The sequence below is a fragment of the Acinonyx jubatus genome, chromosome E2 (assembly GCF_027475565.1).
Source record: "Acinonyx jubatus isolate Ajub_Pintada_27869175 chromosome E2, VMU_Ajub_asm_v1.0, whole genome shotgun sequence".
In the NCBI taxonomy this organism is placed as follows: domain Eukaryota; kingdom Metazoa; phylum Chordata; class Mammalia; order Carnivora; family Felidae; genus Acinonyx; species Acinonyx jubatus.
Window position 1 is genome coordinate 47,570,214 of NC_069396.1, and position 20,246 is coordinate 47,590,459.

At 52.5% G+C, this 20,246-nt stretch overlaps 1 protein-coding gene across 1 annotated transcript; it reads left to right on the top strand.

The window, feature by feature from the left end:
* Nucleotides 1-1,312: 1,312 nt before the first annotated feature.
* Nucleotides 1,313-13,122, top strand: LOC106987678 (cytochrome P450 2S1). The gene is given in 10 exon segments (XM_027037591.2): nt 1,313-1,749; nt 2,875-3,040; nt 4,915-5,064; nt 5,520-5,680; nt 5,816-5,995; nt 8,146-8,287; nt 9,520-9,707; nt 11,554-11,695; nt 11,790-11,962; nt 11,964-13,122. Coding segments are annotated over 10 exon segments (2,124 nt in total). The 5' UTR covers nt 1,313-1,578; the 3' UTR covers nt 12,615-13,122.
* Nucleotides 13,123-20,246: the final 7,124 nt, after the last annotated feature.

The window sequence follows — 20,246 nt, forward strand, 5'->3', positions numbered from 1 at the left end:
CCTCCAGGAACCTGTGAGTCCTCTTTAGCACATGGAAATCCTTTTAAGAAACTTCCTCTTGACTTTCTCTCCTCAGCCCCATAGTATGTAACCAGCCACTCTGCACAACCCCAATGCAGCTCTTTCTGCCCACGGGTCCTGTCCCGGTGCTTTCATAAAGTCATCTTTTTTGCACCAAAGAGGTCTCAAAAATTCTTTCTTGGCCATCAGCTCTGGACCCCCATCACTCCAAAACCCCATCCGTAAAATGTTTTTGGTGGAATCTAGGTGGTGAATATGCAGGTGTCTACTGTAGGTTTGAAAGTTTTCATAATAAAATGTTTAATGAAAATGCAAAGCAAACTAGTGCTGCTTATGCCGGAAACCCTTCACCTGCTTCCTTTTGCAGGACAAACTATGCAGATAAGTTTTCTAGGACCCTGCATACCTCCCTGCTGATCTCATCTCCCACATGCAATCTTTGATGCAACAAATATTTATGGAGCACCTCCCGTGCTCCAGGCACTGCTCTAGACACAGGGGATACAGCTTTGAACCAAACAGCATGGACTTGACTTTGGAACGGTCTTCCTCAAGGAGCTCATTCCGGAGGCAAACCCTTGAACAACTGGAGATTATCTTAATTTAAGACTTCACTTGCATGTCAATATAAGCTCAGGGAGGGCAGGACCCTTCTCTCTTACTTATAGCTGCATCTCTGGGTCTAGAACAGTCTTGTTTATAGTTAGACCTCAATAGCAATTAGTTGAAAGAATATTAGCTAACATTTATTTGGTACTTGTTATACAGGCACCTGGACCTCTTTGAAGTTGTTTACACATGAACCTATTAATCCTTAAAACGATCCCCATTTTTCAAGAGTTAACAGAGGCACAGAGAAGCTAGGCTGTGAACTCAAGCACTCTGGCTTCAGATAGCATGTTCCTAACCATTATACGATACTAAGTGAATGAATGATGGAGTCAGTCAATCTTTCTGAATGGCCGGGAAGTCAAACCCCAGCTCTGCCGCTTGTTAGCTGTGTGGCCTGGGGTCAGCCGATTTATCTCCCTGGACCTCAGATGTTTTATTGTTAAAGGTCAAGTCCTCCTCCTGGTTCACCGTGAAAATGTAAGAAAGATGTTGGAGGAAATCTGCTCAAAGACGCGCGCACGCACAAGCGAACGCACACCCCGACAGCCTCGAGGAGGGAGGTGGAAGCTGGGGAGGGCGGCCGCGGGTCACCTCTTCAGGCACGGGGTGTGGCCTCCTGGAGACAGCCAAAGTCTCTGGCTCCCGGGCTCCTCCAGTGTGCCCACGCCCTACCTGGGGCCCCAGGCGCTGTCTCCGCCCCCCGAACCTAGGTGACCTGGTAGATACCCGTTCGAGTGCGTGTCCCTACACCCGGCGGCCGCAGGGGGTCTCGAGGAAAGAAATCCGGCGGCGGGGAGAGAATCCTGACTGTAGGTAGGGGGAGGGGCTGGCTGCCCCGCCCCTCGCCGCCGGATTTCGACCGCGAGGAGCCGCCTGGCTCCCGCCCCTAGCTGGCCCAGCCGCGTGGAGTGTCTGGGAACCAGGAGAAGGAGCCAACCCGCCGAGATGGAGGCGGCCAGCACCGGGACGCTGCTGCTGGTGCTGCTGCTGCTCTTGGTGCTGACGCTGGCGCTGCCCCGGACCCCGGGCCACCTGCCCCCGGGGCCCATGCCGCTGCCGCTGCTGGGGAACCTCCTGCAGCTCCGGCCCAGGGCGCTGTACTTGGGGCTCTTGCGGGTGAGGGGCGGCGGGGACGCCCTGGTTCGGGCGGGGGTTCGGGGCCAAGAGAGGGAGGGGGCCCCAGGAGAGAGAGAGAACGGAGTGCCAGAACAGACAGGCCCTTGGGTATCCTAGAGGAGGCAGGCGAAGGGTGCAAGGGCGAAGGGGTTATGGGCGTTCTGGGGTGGGGCAGGGCTCCGGAGCTGAGAAGGGTGGAAGAGGGCGCTGAGGTGAGAGGACCCTGGGGTGCGGGGCCAGGGCTAGGAGGAGCATAATCCTAGAGAGGATGAGAGCAGGGGAGCAGGATCCAGTGGCAGAGGGGTCCACAGAATCCTGGGAAGGTGCTAGAAGCAGGGGATTAAAGCCAGAGACTGGGAGAGAGCCCTCTAGCAGCAGAGAAGCTGATGAAGGGAAGCCTGTCCCAGGGGGAGAGGTAGCTGGGGAGGGGCAGAAAAGAAAAGGGGAGCGGTCGCTGGCGGGAAGGGGAGGTTTGGCTAGAGAGTTCCAGGTATTTGTCTGCAGAGAATAGGGGCGTGGGAGTGCTGTTTGCATGGGACTCAGCTAGGAGGGACCTGGAAGTCTCCAGAACAGCAGGGAAAGAGGGCAAGAAAGAAGGCTGAGACAGTTTCAACCCTTTGCAGGAGAGAGGAAGAGGCCAGAGGTTCCCCATTCAAAAGGAGTCTGGGGGACTCCAGAACATGGGGAGGGGGAGGGGGGTCTTGGGGAAAGATTTGGCAGGTGCCCAGCAGTGTCTGCTCCAAAATCTGAGGGTTTAGCAGTGATGGAAAAGGGTGGCTAGTTTGGGGGTAGGGGAAGAACTGAGCAATCAGGAGAGGTCAGAGTCTCAGCTGCCCATTTTTGCTGTCATATGTCTGAGTTGGGAGGTAGGGGTGGTTCTGGGTTGTCCCCGGGTCTGAACCAGGGTCTCTAGGAAATAAGGAGTTGAGGACTCTATGGGGAGGGGGCCTGAGAGCCTGATGCAGAAAGAGAACTGAGTCTCCCAAGGGGGCTATTTCCATCTGGAGGGGAGGGGCTTCCTCCTAGGTACTTCATCCAGTGATGGGGCTGTGATGGGGACATCTAAACTGAAAGAGGCCATAGCCTGTCCCTCAGCACCTGCCCCTTCTCCCTCCCTACCCCCAGCTAAGTAAGAAGTATGGACCAGTGTTCACCGTGTACCTGGGTCCCTGGCGGCGCGTGGTGGTCCTGGTTGGGCACGAAGCTGTCCAGGAGGCCCTGGGAGGTCAGGCTGAGGAGTTCAGTGGGCGGGGGATGCTGGCAACGCTGGACAGGACTTTCGAAGGCCATGGTGAGTCATGAGCAGGGCTGGAGACCCCTGGCTCCTTCCCTTAGAGCCTGCTACCACTTAACTGATATGATTTTTTGTGCGTGACTTAGTGTCCCTGAGCCTGTGTTTCCTCATCCATAACATGGGGTGATAATAGCACTTGCTGAGGTCCTGCTGAGGATTGAATGAGCCCTGGGCCAGGTTATAGCGATGTCATCACTGCTCCAGGTCAAGCCCCCAGGGCTGGGAGAGACCAGGAGAGCTTTCTAGGCACTGGGAATGGGTGGGAAACACTTAATGTTATAAAAATTATTCTCTGCTAAGCCTGGAAGTAGGAGCCTGGTGTTGGGCACTATTGGGACACAGCAGTGACCTAGAGCTTGTTAGCCACTGGGGAGAAAGACCCAGGCAGTGACAGGCCAGAGAGGTCAGGCCTAGGATGGGGAAGGCAGAGAAGCCAGGGCCAGGATAGAGGAAGCCCTGGGACTTCTGGAACCTGAAGAGGCACCTGACCCAGCCTGTTCGGTGGGAGATGTCCAGGGAGTCTTGAAAGACGGGTTGTCTGAGCTCAGACTCCTAGGATGAGTGGGAAGGGCATTCCAAGCAGAGACTAGCACGTAGGAAAGCATGGAGGTGAGAGAAGAAGCATCCATTCATTCATTAAATTGACAAATCTCTATCATGCCTGGCCCTATAGTGGGTACTGGGGACACAGAGATGTCCAAGACAGATGTGGCATCCTGTCTTACTGTAGGAGAGGTGGGCTTGTCATGAGACTGGAGGGAGAGAATGGAATTCTGCAACCTGCCTTCAGCTCTGACAGCAGGACACAAGGGAACTATACTGGAAGGGGGAAGGGAGGGAGACCGGGAGGAATCAAGGAAGGCTTCTCAGAGTAGGGGACAATTGCAATGAGACCTGAAGGAGGAATGGAATTAGTTCAGCGAGAATGGAGAGTGAGTGATCCAGATGGGGGGGGGGGGGGGAGGGCAGGGGGGGCAAAGCCTAGAGGGGGGATCCTGACACCACTGAGGAAGCAAGAGAAGCCCAGTTCAATTGCAGCAGGATGAGTAAGAAAGCTGGAGAAGTGGGTCATGCCGGGCCTGAGTCACACCAGAGTGCTTGGTTTTGGGTTTTTCTGGGGGCTGTAGATGGAAGTAGGGATGGAGTATGGTCAGAGCTAGAAAGATCCTGGGGTTGCTGTGGAGGAGCCCAGGGAGGGGACTCTGCTGGGCTGGAGCTGAGGCCGTGAGAAAGGGAGGGGGGTGGCTGGGAGAGGTTTCCAGGGCTCTGGACCAGGGCCGGGGCCAGGGAATGGTGGGCTGAAATGAGAAGGAGGAGAGGTGCGGAGGCCAGTTTGGGACACCCAGGAGGCCACTAGGGGCCAGCACTGCACAGGTGAGATGCTGAATTCAGAGAAGGCAAGGTTTTTGTCCAATGCAGACCCTTAGCTGAAGGAGGAAAAGTCAGTTCCATGCTCCTCCCTCCCGCTTCAGTTTCCAGCTTCCAAATGATGTGGAGCAGGGGACCCCATGGTACTCTGTAAATGTTGGGAAGGAAGGAGGAAGAGGAAGGAGAGATAAAAGGACTCCAGGGGAGGGGGGACGGGAAAAGAGGAATAAAAAGATAAATGCGAGGAAGAAGTCCCCACTCATCCTGGTTCATCACAGAACATGTGTGACCGGCTTCTCAGGAGAATGTCACCCTCTGACCCAAGGTTAGGCATTTACTGAGTACTTACGGAGTCCCCTGCCAGTCCCCTGGGCTAGGCTGATAACGAACTAGGGACAGGACCTTCGGAGTCCCCCTTGGGCACATCACTGGGAGCAAGGGAGCAGTCCTGGGGGTTGGGGGGGAGGGGGCCAGTCCCTCCTTGAGTCCAGCCTTCTGTGCAGGGGTTTTCTTCTCCAATGGGGAGCGATGGAGGCAGCTGAAGAGGTTCACCACACTCGCGCTGCGGGACCTGGGCATGGGGAAGCGAGAAGGCGAGGAGCTGATCCAGGCGGAGGCCCGGTGTCTGGTGGAGGCATTCCAGGGGACCGAAGGTCAGCAGGGTGGGGTGAGCCTGGGGTGCCCTGTGGTGTGCCCGAGGGTGGGGAGGACCTTCCCTCTGGCGCTGGGCTGAGGGCTCTGTTCGCCTCCTGGAGCACCTCCTCCACCTTCTGTCTCTGTCCTCATGTCTCCCCAGGGGTCTCAGTGCCCCTGGTGCTGCCACATCACTCTTAGTGCTTCTTTTCTTTCTCGATTTTTCTGTTTCTCTCTCCTATAAGTCTATCTTTCTCTGTCTCTCTCCCTATCCATCTTTCTCACTCAGTCTTTCCCGGTCTCTCTTTCCCTGTCTCTTTCTCCGTCTCTCCCTGTCTCTCTGTCTGTCTCTTTCCCCTTCTGTTTCTCCCTCTGTCTTTCATCCCCCTGTCTGTCTCTCTCTATGCCTGTCTCCTTCCGGTCGAGTCCGGCCCCCTGTCCGTCACAGCCCTCCTCCCTGCCCCCTCCTCCTCAGGACAGCCATTTGACCCCTCCCTGCTGCTGGCCCAGGCCACCTCCAACATCATCTGCTCCCTTACCTTCGGCCTCCGCTTCCCCTATGAGGATGAGGAGTTCCAGACCGTGGTCCGGGCAGCTGGTGGCGCCGTGCTGGGGATCAGTTCCCCATGGGGCCAGGTACGCGGGTGGGACCCCTCTTCTTCCCCAAAGGTTCCTGCCTACCTTTCCCAGGTAACCCCCAGAGCACCCCTCCATGCTGGTGCAGGGCCAGGCCCCATGGAAATAGCTGTCCTTCTCCCCCGCCCCTCGCAGGCCTACGAGATGTTCTCCCAGCTCCTGCAGCACCTGCCGGGGCCCCACACACAACTCCTTGGTCACTTGAGCATCCTGGCCACCTTTGCCGTCCAGCAGGTGCAGCGACACAAGGGGAGCCTGGACACCTCCGGGCCCGCGTGCGACGTTGTGGATGCCTTCCTGCTGAAGATGGCAGAGGTGGGGGAAGGTCAGGGTTGGGGGGCCTCCTGAATGGGGCTGGCGGCCAGGCTGGGGCCCACTCTGGCATAGCTGGAATCTGTCAGGCCTCCCTCTCTCTCTCCCTCTCCCTTTCTCCCTCTCTCTCTCTGACCTTAGCCCCCTGTGCAGGCCCCACCTGTACAGTACCCCACTGTACCCCACCCCAAGACATGTCAAGTAAAATCATTTGATTATGAGACCTTGTGATATCAAATTACAGGAATAAAGTCCACTTCCTTCATCCAATAAGAACAATATATTATTACAAGGAAATTGCAATGAAGGTTAAGCCTATGGAAATAGCTACTTTTGAATTATCCAAACTTTGGAATTATGGAAGACATTCAGGGGCCACATCCTTGGAATAAATGCGGCCACCCTGTTCATGGAGAGACAGAACATTTTTCTTAACCTCGTACCCCATTTCCTTCTACTTTCATTTTCTAAATGAAACAAAATTTTTGAAATCATGGTAAAGCACACATAACATAAAATTTACCACCTTAACCATTTTTTTGGTAAAGATTTTATTTCTAGGAGGCACCTGAGTGGCTCAGTCGGTTAAGCTTCTGACTCTTGATTTCGGCTCAGGTCATGATCTCCCAGTTGTGGGATCCCACACATTGGGCTCTGGATTGACAGCATAGGGCCTGCTTGGGATTCTGTCTCTGCTGCTCCCCTGCACTCTTTGGCACTCTCTCTCTCTCTGTCTCTCTCAGAATAAAAAAAAAAAACTTAAAATTTTTATTTTTAGAGGCGCCTGGATGGCTCAGTTGGTTAAGCATCCAACTCTTGATTTCGGCTCAGGTCATGATCTCAGGGTCATGGAATCAAGCCCCACGTCAGGCTCTGCACTCACAGTGTGGAGCCTGCTTGGGATTCTCTCTCTCCCTGTGCCCCGCGCACTCACTCTCCCTCTCTCTCTCTCTCAAAATAAATAAGAAAACATTAAAAAAAAGATTTTATTTTTAAATAATCTCTACATCTAACATAGGGCTTGAATTTACAACCTCTGGATCAAGAATCACATGCTCCTCCCACGACCAGCCAGGTGCCCCCTACCTTGACCATTTTTAAGTGTCAAGTCCAGTAGTCTTAATATATCCACATTGTCGTGCAGAAAATCTCCAGAACTTTTTTTTCATCTTATCAAACAGAAACTCTCTACTTGGTTAAGGACTCCCCAGCCCCCTCCCAGCCCCCAGCAACCACCTTTCTACGTTCTGTCTCTATGAGTTTGCATATTCTAGGGACCTCATGTAAGTGGTTTGTCCTTTTGCGATTGGCTTATCTCACTTAGCGTGATATCCTCAAGGTTCATCCATGTTGTAGCCTGTAACAGCATTTCCTTCCTTTTTAAGCCTTTTTAAGGCTGAGTCCTTATTCCACCGCATGGATCGACCACACTGGGCTCATCCATTCATCTGTCAGTGGACACTTGAGCTGCTTCCTCCTTTGGTCTGTTATGAATAACGTTGCTATGAACAAATACCTCTTCAAGATCTTGCTTTCCATTTGTTGGGTTCCCTGCCCAGAAGTGGAAATGCTAGATCATACCATAATTCTATTTTCATTAAAAAGAAATTTTTTTAATGTTTATTTATTTGGGGGGAGGAGCACAAGAGGGGGAAGGGGAGAGAGAGAAGGAGACACAGAATCTGAAGCAGGCTCCAGGCTCCTAGCTGTCTGCACCAAGTCTGACGCGGGGCTTGAACCTCACCAACTGTGAGATCGTGACCTGAGCCAAAGTTGGGCACTCAACAGACTGAGCCACCCAAGCGCCCCTTCTATTTTAATTGTTTAAGGAACCTCATGCCATTGCCCATAGCTGCGCCATCTGACGTCCCCACTGAGGGTGACAAGGTTCCGGTTTCTCCACATCCTCACCACGTGCCATTTTCTGTTTGTTTGTTTTTTATAGTGGCCATGCTCTTTCATTTTCAAAAACATTCCAACCAAAGAAAATTAATATCAAGAGTCCACTTCCCAACTTGCCCAAACATTTATACAACCCCCACCCGCCCCCACAAAGCTTCAACTTGCCGTGTTGCAGCCCCAGGCGTGGCTATGCTGGGCCTCTGCTCCCCACAGCCTGAGTTCTCTGAGCCCTTCTGCCTGGTTTCTTCCAGGAAGAGCAAGACCCAAACACAGAATGGACTGACAAGAACTTATTGATGACAGTCATTTATCTGCTGTTTGCCGGGACAGTCACGGTCAGCACCACGGTCCGCTACGCCCTCTTGCTTCTGCTGAAATACCCTCAGGTCCAAGGTAGGAGCCTTTGGACCAGCCAGTCCTGGGAACGGAAGTGAGGGCTCAAGAGGAAGAATGTTCAGGAGAACGAGCTGGAGCCTGGTGGCGAGAATGAACCCGGCATTGGGGGTGTCTGACAAGTGAGAACTTGAGGGCGGTGGGGGCTGCAGGTTGATGTGTGAAGCGTAGTGAAATGAGAGATGAGGCAGGGGGCCTTGTATGCCTGATCCTGAGCAATGGGGAACCACAGAAGGATGCTGAGCAGAGGAGGGCAGGGTTCAATTAGCCTTTTACAAAAAATCTTTCCGGGTGAAAGAAGATGCCGGGAGCCCAGGGAAGAGGATGGGATAGGGACCTGGGCAGGAGAGGACACGCCTGGGCCAAGCTGTGGGGGGAGAAGAGGGGCTGGGTGAGCAGGTAGAGAATGACGTGGGAGGCCCAGGGGATTTCGGGACCAGAGGGCCATGGAGGCACCCTGAGATGGGGACAGAAGGAACGAGGAGCTGTTTCAGGGGAGACGCTGAGGCCAGTTTAGGACAAGTGTAAGGGACCTGGGGCCACCTGGGGGGAGGCATCCACGAGGCCACAAGACATCCGGGTCAGGACTTAACAGGATCCTTGATCTCAGGGTCCTGAGTTCAAGTAGCATGTTGGGCATAGAGTTCACTTAAAAAGGGGAAGGGAGGGGCGCCTGGGTGGCTCAGTCGATTAAACAACCAACTCTTGGTCTCAAGTCAGGTCTTGATCTCAGGGTAGTGAGTTTGAGCCCCATGTTGGGTGTAGAAATTACTTAAAACAAAAACTAAGGTCATTAGGGCACAAGCAAGAAGCAAAAGATGACTGGCTGAGAGGCAGAGCTGGGGGTGTGAGCTCTGGGAAAGCCCAGCATTTTGGAGTCAGGCAGCTGCATCAAATGCCCTCAAGCCAGTGGGGTGGGCTGACCTGGAAGGTGGCCTCAGCGGAATGGAGTCCGCTGTGACTTTAGCAATCTGGGCCTCAGTTTTCTCATCTGGGAAATGCGGATGGATAATGGTATCCCACCTTGCAGCATTGCTGTGGGGATTGAGAGGAGAGACCCTGTGCTCAGCACATAGGTCATGGGGACTCTGGCTCAGTGCGATCTGGGAACCTCCTCCCTGCCCACCAGCCTCACCCCAACCACCGCCACTTTGAGAAGATGGGGCTTCCAAGGGTAGGATCGCGGGGCCCCACTCCACCTCTGACTCCAGCCTTCCTCTTCCTCGGTGCAGAGCGTGTCCGGGAGGAGCTGACCCGGGAGCTGGGGGCTGGCCGGGCGCCAGGCCTGGGGGACCGAGCCCGCCTCCCCTACACGGACGCAGTTTTGCATGAGGCGCAACGGCTCCTGGCTCTGGTGCCCATGGGAATGCCCCACGCCCTCACGAGGACCACCTGCTTCCGAGGGTACACCCTTCCCCAGGTGGGCGCCTGCACCCAGTGGTCGTCTCGGCCTCAGGCCTGAGTCTGTTGCTGTCTGTGTCTCTGACTTTTTCTGATTATTGGTCTCTCTCTGACATCCCTTTCCTGGTGTCCCTGTCTCCTTCCCTGTCCTGTTTGTTTCTTTCTGGGTGCATTTCTCTTGCCTTTGCCTCTGTCTCTGGGCCTCAGCTCCCTATCTGTCCAACGGATATCCTAATTCTACCTCCTTCCAGGGTGGCTGGGACAATCACAAGCCAGAGGTGACAGGGAAGCAATTTAGGAACTGCTGTAAACCCCCACCATCAAACCCCTCCCTCCCTTCTTCCCCACGCCCCGCCCAACTCCTGCCCTCCATTAGAGAGCAACTCGGAGCCAGCACCACCAGGGGGCGATGTCCGCCCGGGAACCCCAGATGCCGTCGTCCCGCAAGCTGCTGCCTCCTCTTAGAATCAAACCCATAGTAGTTACGATCTGTTTTTTCTCTGGGACCTTGGGCAAATCACTTCACCCTCTGAACCACTCTCCACCCCTCTTCTACATCGGGAACAAAAATAGTATTAATTTGAGATCTTAAGGAACCTGCAAGACAATGCTTGCAAAACACCAACTCCGTTCTTGGTGCAGGGTGTCGGGGGTTCCCCAGGGGTTCCCCGTTCGGCCGCAGCAACCATTGCTAGTGCAGTGACTGTCGCAACTCTTGATAATGATTATGTAAACAACAGGCATCAGTGATTGAGGACTTGCTCTCACCAGGTATCGTTCTAAATGCTTCACAAATATATTACCTTACTTAATCTTCAGCCTTCAGAGCAACCCTACACTATTATGCCCGTTTTACAGATGAGGAAACTGTGGCCTTTAAAGATGAGAAGACTTGCTGGGATCACCCAGCCTACAATGGTAAAGGCAGGATTTACACTCAGGGCCTGTGCTTTAACCACAGTTACCTGCTTCTCTTATTTTAATAGCCATAGCATGAGCCTGTCTGTTTTTTGGAGCCCCCCTCCACTGCACAGCCTTGGGAACACTGTAACTGATCTCGACCGCCACTGGGAGGGGGCGGGGGAGGAGCGGGAGCTGGGCAGAGGGGAGTCGTCAGGGACAGCCCTCACCTACCCAGCCTTGGTTTTACCCGTGGAAGAGCACTGTGGGGAAGAGCTGGACTCTGGCCAGGTGGCTTAGGACAGCCACAGATGAATCACAACATACCCTCAAAGTTGAAAGACAAAATTAAAGAATAACAAACTCTGCTGTCACCGAATGGTACCTTGGGCAAGTTGCTTAAGTTCTTTGGGCCTCTGTTTTCCCATCTTGAAAATGGGAGTCATGTCAGAAACTACTTCCCAGCCTTGTGAAAAAGCTTTAGCGGGTTCAAGTGTATGTTTGTGGATGTGAGAGCGAGCAAGATACACATACATGTTACATAAGAGAGAATATATCAAAAATGCTTAATTGGGGTGCCTGGGTGGCTCAGTCGGTTACGCATCCAACTTCGGCTCAGGTCATGATCTCGCGGTGGGTGGATTCGAGCCCTGCGTTGGGCTCTGTGCTGACAGCTCGGAGCCTGGAGCCTGCTTCGGATCCTGTGTCTCCCTCTCTCTCTGTCCTTCCCACGCTTGCACTCTGTGTGTGTGTGTGTGTGTGTCTCTCTCTCTCAAAAATAAACAAACGTTAAAAAAAATTTTTGTTAATGCTTAACAAAGTACCTGGCCCATAACAAGCCCTTGAAATACGTTGATGCCATTGTGTTTTGTGAACTGGAGTCCCTGACACCCCAGACTCTTGTGCTCTGCCCTCGTGTCTGGGTGGGGAGGGATATTTGTAACTTTGTTATTATTCCCCCTCAGGGCACCGAGGTCTTCCCCCTCCTCGGCTCTGTCCTGCATGATCCTGAGGTCTTCGAAAAGCCAGAGGAATTCAATCCAGACCGATTCCTAGATGCAGACGGACGGTTCCAGAAGCAGGAGGCATTCTTGCCCTTCTCCTTAGGTACTTGCTGGGCCCGTCCCTGCTCACCTGCCCATCCTCCCCACACCTGTGGGTGAGGAGGGCCGGCCCAGCTCTGTCTCCCTGTTCTCTGCAGGGAAGCGCGTCTGCCTCGGAGAGGGCCTGGCTCGGGCAGAACTGTTCCTCCTCTTTACCGCCATCTTGCAGGCCTTCTCCCTGGAGAGCCCGTGCCCGCCAGGGACCCTGAGCCTCCAGCCAACCGTCAGCGGCCTTTTCAACATCCCCCCAGCCTTCCAGCTACAAGTCCGGCCCCACTGACCTCCACCCATCCTGTGGCCCCGATGACGGAGGGAGCCATGGGAGATGGTGGCCTTCTCATGGGGGTGGGCGTGAACACGCTTGTGTCTCCAGAACCGCAAGTCCACACCACAGGCAGCCATGTCCACGCACCTGGAGCTGTTTTCTAGAGTCGGTCGCACAGATACTCAGCCTACACGTCCACAGGGCCACGCTCACTCAGCCCACGCAGCTGCCGAGACATGCAACCCCCCCCACTTCACGCGGTCACGGAAAGGTCCACGAGGCAACTCTGCCACACAGGCTTTCTGTAGTCACAGATTTAGTGCGTCTGGAGTCACGACCATGTGCCCAGATAACACACCATCTCGTACACAACACAACTCCCCTTGATGCGCAACCTGCATGTGGGAGTTTCGCTCCTACCTTAACAAGCCACAGAAGCAGCCTCTATGTTCAGGGCCCACACGCCCTCGTCGCCCATCCAACTTACCAATGCTGCCAGTTCTGGGAGCCTGCTGCAGAGGGGAACGTGACCCTTCCCAGGTCATGTCCCCACACAGAGAGACCGGCCCTGTCTTCAGCCCTGGCATACCCTCTCTCTCGCAGCCACACTGCAATCCAGGCACATGGCCATCGCTGTCCGCATGCCCCTGACCGCTGAACCACACAGCCAGCCCACACATGACACCATGCCATTTCCAAGTATCTTCTCACTGAGACCCGCCATTCCCGGGGAGCACAGCCCTGGCCTCCTCCAGACCTTCAGCCCTCAAGGATACCCCTTTCCAAGCCCCTTGATACTCAGATTCTCCCAAATGTAAATATATCCCCGAGTGTGCAGTTGTGTGCACAGGCTTGGGAACCAAGGGAACTTGGACACACTGGACCGTCCGATCAGAGCCCCCCCCCCCCCTCTTGTTTATGTAACCATGTTAAAAGCCTCCCCTGCCTGTCCCTCCACACATACACACTGATCCACCTCCCCTCCCCATGCCCCAGTTAGACCCGGTGAAAGGGGCTAGATGACCCAGTTGGGGCCAGATTCCAACTCCCGGTGTCAGGGAAGAGGCCAGTTCTGACGTCCTTGTGACTTGAAGGTCCCCATTTTGCAATAAAAGTTGATGTCTGGCCCCTGTCAGGGCCTGGTGTGCCTGTGACAGTGTCTGTCATTGTGAGTAAGGGGTGGGAATGGGGGGTCCGCCCCTCCCTCGAGGCTGGGCGGGGAGCTAAAAAACATGGCCCCCGCCCACCCTGGCTGTTGACATCAGTACACCAGATGTGGAGGGGGGAAGGGGGGGCCTGTCCTGGGCCTCACTTCCGGTGAAGCTGATGTGGGGAGGGGGGTGTGGGCAGGGAGAAAGTAACAGGCTGAACTGCAAGCCTGGGGTGGGGTGGGGGGCCCAGCCAGGGAGAGCCTACAGGTGAAGTTCCAGATCCCGGCCCTGGGAACTTTCCGGGTCTGAAAGCTGCCTGCCGGAACAACATTCCTGACCCAGCTTTGCCTCTTCCACAGGCTCTTTTCCTCCTGCCTTCCCGTCACAAGGAAGGGAAGTTTTCAAACACAAAAATAGAGAGAATGGTGTAATGAACCCCTGTGCCCGTCACCTGGCCTCATTGATAACCATCAACTTTCTGCTAGTTTTTTTTTTTTTTATTTGCCCATCACCTGGCCTCATTGATAACCATCAACTTTCTGTTAGTTTTCTTTTCTTTCTTTTTTTAGTTTATTTATTTATTGTTTGAGGGAGAGAGAGCACACATGAGTAGGGTAGGGGCAGAGAGGGGGAGGGAGAGAATCCCAAGCAGGCCCCCCACTGTCAGCACAGAGCCGGATGTGAGGCTTGAACTCAGGGACCATTAGATCATGACCTGAGCCGAAATCAAGAGTCAGACGCTTAACCGACTGAGCCACCCAGGTGTCCTAGTTTTATTTCTGCTATCACTCAGTTACGACTAAGATTTTATTTTTATTTCTTTTTTTAAGCCAAACCTAAATTTTATTTATTTTGAAAGAAATAGAAAACACATGCACGCACTCTCTCTCTCTCTGTCAAAAATAAACATTTATTAAAAAAAAAAAAAAAAAAGGAAGAAGAAGGAGCACCTGGATGGCTCAGTCAGTTAGGCATCCGACTCTTGGTTTCGGCTCAGGTCATGATCTCAGGGTTCTGTGAGTTTGAGCCCCACATCGGACTCTGTGCTGGCGGCGTGGAGCCTCCTTGGGATTCTCTCTCTGCCCCTCCCCTACTCACGCTCTCTCTGTCTCTCTCAAAAATAAATAAACGGAAAAAAAAAAAAATTGTTGGACCTAAAGTGAAAATGTAGAATTAGTGTGGTCTTCAGTTTTGTGTGTGTTTATGGTAAAATACATATAACATTTATCATTTTAACCATTCGTAAGTGTTTAAGTCAGTGGCATTAAATATATTCACAGTGTTGTGTAACCATCACCACTATATTCAAAAATTTTTATTATCCCCCCGCCCCAAAGGACCCTTTACTACTAAGCAATAATTCCCCCCTTTCAATTTTACTTTTTTTTTTAATTTTTTTTTTTAACGTTTATTTATTTTTGAGACAGAGAGAGACAGAGCATGAACGGGGGAGGGTCAGAGAGAGAGGGAGACACAGAATCTGAAACAGGCTCCAGGCTCTGAGCTGTCAGCACAGAGCCCAATGTGGGGCTCGAACTCACAGACCGCGAGATCATGACCTGAGCCGAAGTCGGCCGCTCAACCGACTGAGCCACCCAGGCGCCCCTAACGTTTATTTATTTTTGAGACAGAGAGAGACAGAGCATGAACGGGGGAGGGTCAGAGAGAGGGAGGCACAGAATCCAAAGCAGGCTCCAGGCTCTGAGCTGTCAGCACAGAGCCCAATGCGGGGCTTGAACTCACAGACTGTGAGATCATGACCTGAGCCGAAGTCGGACGCTCAACCGACGGAGCCACCCAGGCGCCCCTCAATTTTACTTTTTTAAAGTCCCAACAGGGGCGCCTGAGTGGCTCCGTCAGTTAAGGATCCTACTTTTGATTTAGGCCCAGGTCCTAGTCCCACGGTTCAAGGGATCCAGCCCCAAACTGGGCTCTGCGCGGACAGCATGGAGCCTGCTTGGGATTCTCTCTCTCCCTCTCTCTGTCAACATAAATAAAAAGAAATTAAAAAAAAAAAAAGTCCCAACAAACACCCATTTCACCCCTGCTCACAATTACCAATTCTGTGGTCTCCATATTCACCTTTCCCTGATGGCCTCCTAAGGGTCCTTTATAGTTCAGTTTGTTCAAACAAGGATCCCATTTGAACGTCTCTGGTCTTTGAGATTTATAGCCACCCCTCAACATGTGTACATCTGCTCGTTTTTTAAAGAAACTTAGGTCACTTGCCGTGTGCAAGGTTTCACATCCTGGATTTGACTGAAAGCATCTTTGTGGGGGCACTCGAGATGTCTTTCTACTCCAGGAATTTCCTGTAAGATGAGAATTCGGCCAGATTTGGGCTCATTCTGGCAAGATCTCCCCACTGGAGGTACTGGGGCTTTTCCTGGTACATCATGTCGCAGTAATCCATGGCCCCATGTACTGCGGCCAGGTCCTGATCTCTCTCTTAAGAAGTTTCCTATCAACCTTTCACTTATTGGTCTTAGAGGGATCCTTTTTTTTTTTTTTTTTTTGTAAGTTTATTTATTTTTGAGACAGAGAGCAAACATGAGTGGGGGAAGGGCAGAGAGTGAGGAGAATCCCAAGGGGCACAGAGATCAAACCAGGGACACCTGGGTGGCTCAGTCGGTTGACCTTCTGACTTTGGTTCAGGTCATGATCTCACAGTTTGAGAGTTCAAGCCCCGCATCAGGCTGGCTGCTGTCAGCACAGAGCCCACCTTGGATCTTCTGTCCCCCTCCTCTGCCCCTTCCCCGCTGGTGCTCTCTCTCTCTCTCTCTCTCAAAATAAATTAACGTTAAAAAAAATAATAAAAGAACCAAAAAGATCAAACCAGGTCCCTCTCTGCTCAAAGCCCACCCCACAGCCCCCCAGTGGAGAACTCTTCTGTGCTGTTGGTGGGAATACACATTGGGATCGTTATAATGATAAACAGTATGAAAGTTTCTCAAAAAATTAAAAATAGAAATACCATATGACCCTGCAATCCTACTTCTGGGTATATATCCAAAGGAAACAAAATCAGTGTCTCCAAGAGTTATCTGCACTCCTGTGCTCATGGAAGCATTATTTACAGTAACCAAAACAGAAACAACCCTACTGCCCCTCAGCAGATGAATGGATACAGAAAATGTGAAAAGAGGGGCGCCTGGGTGGTTCAGTCGGTTAAGCCTCCAACTTAGGCTCAGGTCATGATCTCGCGGTTCATGAGTTCGAGCCCCATGTCAGGCTCTGTGCTGACAGCTCAGAGCCCGGAGCCTGTCTTGGATTCTGTGTCTCCCTCTCTCTCTGCGCACCCCCCGTCGCTATCTGTCTCTCTCTCTCTCTCTCAAAAATAAATAAACATAAAATGTGAAAAGAAAAAAGTAATAATAATAGGAGGTGCCCGGCTGGCTCAATCAATAGAGCACGCGACTCTTGATCTTGGGGTTGTAAGTTCGAGCCCCGTGCTCATGCCAAAATTACTTCAAAATATAAATCTCAAAAAAAAAAAAGAGTTCTCATCACAAGATTAAGAAAAATTTGTATCTGTGGTGACAGATGTTGATTAGACTTACTGAGGTGATCATTTCTAAATAGACACAAATATTGAATCACTTCGTTGGGCCCTTGAAAGTAATGTCGTATGTCCTCCTCCCTAGGCCAAGGTCCTCCTTGACCTTATCATCCATCCCAGACACGCGGGTCTCCTCCTTGAAGTTCTTCACATGCTTGCCTCCAGACCTTTGTACTGGCTGTCCGCTCTGCCTCCAATGCCCTTTCTTCATGACTCACTTGCTAATTAACTTCAGATCTCAATCACATCCTCAGAGGGGCCTCCCCTGACCACCCTGTGGTGTTTTTTTTTTTAAGTTTATTTATTTTGAGGGAGAGAGAGAGAGAATGTGTGCATGCAAGTGGGGGAGGGACAGAAAGAGGGGGAAAGAGAGAGAATCCCAAGCAGTCTCCACACTGTCAGCACAAAGCCCAATGTGAGGCTCAAACCCACGAACCGTGAGATCATGACCTGAGTCGAAAGCTCAACTGATGAGCCACCCAGGCGCCCCCTGACCACCCTGTTTAAAATGGCACTCTTGGGGCACCTGGGTGGCTCAGGAGGTTGAGCATCCGACTTCAGGTTCAAGCCCCACGTTGGGCGCCCTGCTGACAGCTCAGAGCCTGGATCCTGCTTCGGATTCTGTGTCCCCCTCTCTCTCCGCCCCACCCCTGCTTATGTTCTGTCTCTCTCTTTCAAAAAAGATGAATAAACATTAAAAAAATTTAAAAAAATTTTTTTCAATGCTTTTTTTTTTATTTTTTAGTTGGATGCTCAAGTGACTGAGCCACCCAGGTGCCCCGAAAAAAAAATTTTTTAATGGCACTCTCACCCTTTGATATTCCCTCCCCTGCTTTGTGTTTCTCCGTTGCCCATAATGCACCCTGATAAACCTTTACCTGGTTGTTGTCTCTCTTCGCCTTGGAATATGAACTCCATGAGGGCAGACGTTTGTCTCCCTCGCTGTGGAATCCCCAGCCTCCGGCACACGGAACATTTCTGTCCACCCGTCCATTTCATTTTTTAAATGCATTTGGAAGTAAATTGCAAGCACGTAGTAGGTGCTCAGCAAATAGTTCTTGAGTGAGCAAACACAGATTCCAGTTGGCCATGCACACAGCCAGGTGCACAGAACTCTAGGTGTGCAGGGTCCCCCAGCGTGTTTATTTATTTTTATGTTTATTTATTTTTGAGAGACAGAGACAGACAGAGGTGTGAATGGGGGAGAGGCAGAGAGAGAGGGAGACACAGAATGTGAAGCAGGCTTCAGGCTCCGAACTGTCAGCACAGAGCTTGATTCAGGGCTCAAACCCAAGAACTAGGAGATGATGACCTGAGCCAAAGTCAGACACTTAACCGACTGAGCCTCCCAGGCGCCCCTCGCCCAGTGTATTTAAACCTTTGTTTTTAAAGTTTATTTATATTAAGAGAGAGAATCCCAAGCAGGGTCTGCACTGTCAGCACAGAGGCTGATTCGGGGCTCAAACTCATGAACCATGAGATCATGACCTGAGCTGAAATCAAGAGTCAGATGCTTAACCGACTGAGCCACCCAGGCACCCCTCTCCCAGTGTATTTAAACAAGTATTTAAACAAGTGGGCAAACCTTTGCACAAAATTTGTGCCCCCCCCAAAAAAAAACCACAATAATTAATTGGCCCCTTTATGGCAGGCCTTTTATAGGGTGGTAGGGATGCAGTGGTGACCAAGATATACCCAGTCCCTGTCCTTTCAAAGCCCACAGAGCAGTAGGAGGAGACAGACATCAGACACATAATATATATGTGCCAATGAATATATCATGATGGCCCATGCTGTATTGCCAAAAAAAAGGACAGAAGTGTTGACAGTGGACAACAGGAGACCTAGATTAGACCAGGAAGAGCCGGCAGAGTCATAATTGAGGGGGGATGACCGACATGGGACTGGTGGGTGTGCAGGTGATAAGGACAAGGCCGCAGAGCAGGGAGAGAAGCCTGGGGACAGGAATGGGAGGCTAGGTAGACAGGAAGGAACATGCAGTCAGCAGTTTGAGATTTCATCTTGGAAGGTCTGGGGCAAAGAAGGAGAAATATCTGATTCGGGATTGAGAAACATTTGTCTTGTGTCCCTGTCTACAGGTTAGAAGGAGGGACAGTGGTGGTGGCTGGGAGACCAGTGAGGAGGTCAGACTGGACCGTGGTGAGGTCAAGGGGAGGACAGCAGCACCAGGTGGGAGAGAGGTTTATGAAGCTCCTCCATCCTGCATGGGGACTTAGTCACTTACTGCGGGGAGGGGGCAGGGGGGGTTGTCCAAGAGGACCCTGAGGGTCTGGCCTTGGTGGCGGGATGGATGCTGACTCTGTCACTGAGATGGGACACACAGGAGACAGCTCAGGGAAGCCTCTGGTGAAGAGCCCTAAGTGCCAGGCTAAGGGGCTGAGAGCTCAGCCCCAGCACAGTGGTGGGTCATAGTTAAGCAGGAGAGGGACAGGGTGAGAGCTGAGTTGCAGAAACAACCCTCTGGCCACGGGGAGGCAAGAAGGCCAAGGAGAAAACCAGGGCATAGCCCTGTGGGGAAGGATGGGGCTAGACGATGGGGGGGGGGGGGGGAGGAGCCTACTGGTACACACAGAGATGAATGCCCAGCCCCCTCCTGCATAGACACCCAGGCTTGTAGAGACCCCCCCCCCCACGTACACAACACAGAGGGGCACAGAAACAGATAAGCAATTGAATCAACACACAGGCGCCAGGATGCACAGTCCCACCAGAGGGAGACAGCAAGGCGAGAGACCAACAGATGAGACGCAAAAACTCAAGGGCACCTTGTCAGCTGTGTTACCACGTGCGAAGAAGAACCGTACACGCACTGACCTCACATATCCTCCTTCTAGCCTACTAAATGGGTTCTATTCTTTAAGAATTTTTTAAAATCTTTATTTATTTTTGAGAGAGAGAGACACACACGGAGTGAGGTGGGGGAGAAGAACAGAGAGAGAAGGAGACACAGAATCCGAAGCAGGCTCCAGGCTCTGAGCTGTCAGCACAGAGCCCAACGCGGGGCTCGAACTCATGGAGTGTGAGACCATGACCTGAGCTGAAGTTGGGCACTCAACCCACTGAGCCACCCAGGCCCCCCTATTCTTAGTCCCATCTTATAGATGGACAAACAGAGGCTGTGGGGGTGGGGGGAGTCAATGGCAAGGTCACACAGTTAAAGGTAGAGCTGAGACTCCAACCCACATCTTCGGGCACCCCTGTGAGTGCCCATACACTGGCGTCCTGTTTCTGTACCCACATGGGTCTTTTTTTGTTACAAGGATCCATGTCTGCCCGAGTCTATCCAGGGGATGCCCGCTGAGCCGCGTCTTCCCGTTCCTGGTTTCTGAGTTTCTGCAGGAACGGAGTTCCTGACCCGGCTTGTCTGAGTGGGTCCGTGGGCCAGCAACGTGCCCCTGCTTGTCCCCTGCTGTCCCAGCCTCTGTGTGTGGATGACATCTGAGTGTGTGTGTCCTCATCAGCGGTGCTGCGAGAGTGAGGGGGAGTGTCTGGCTGGGGCTGGGGCTGGGCTGGGGGTGGGGGTGGAGGCAGGGCAGGGGGGAGTCGCATAGGCTGAGAG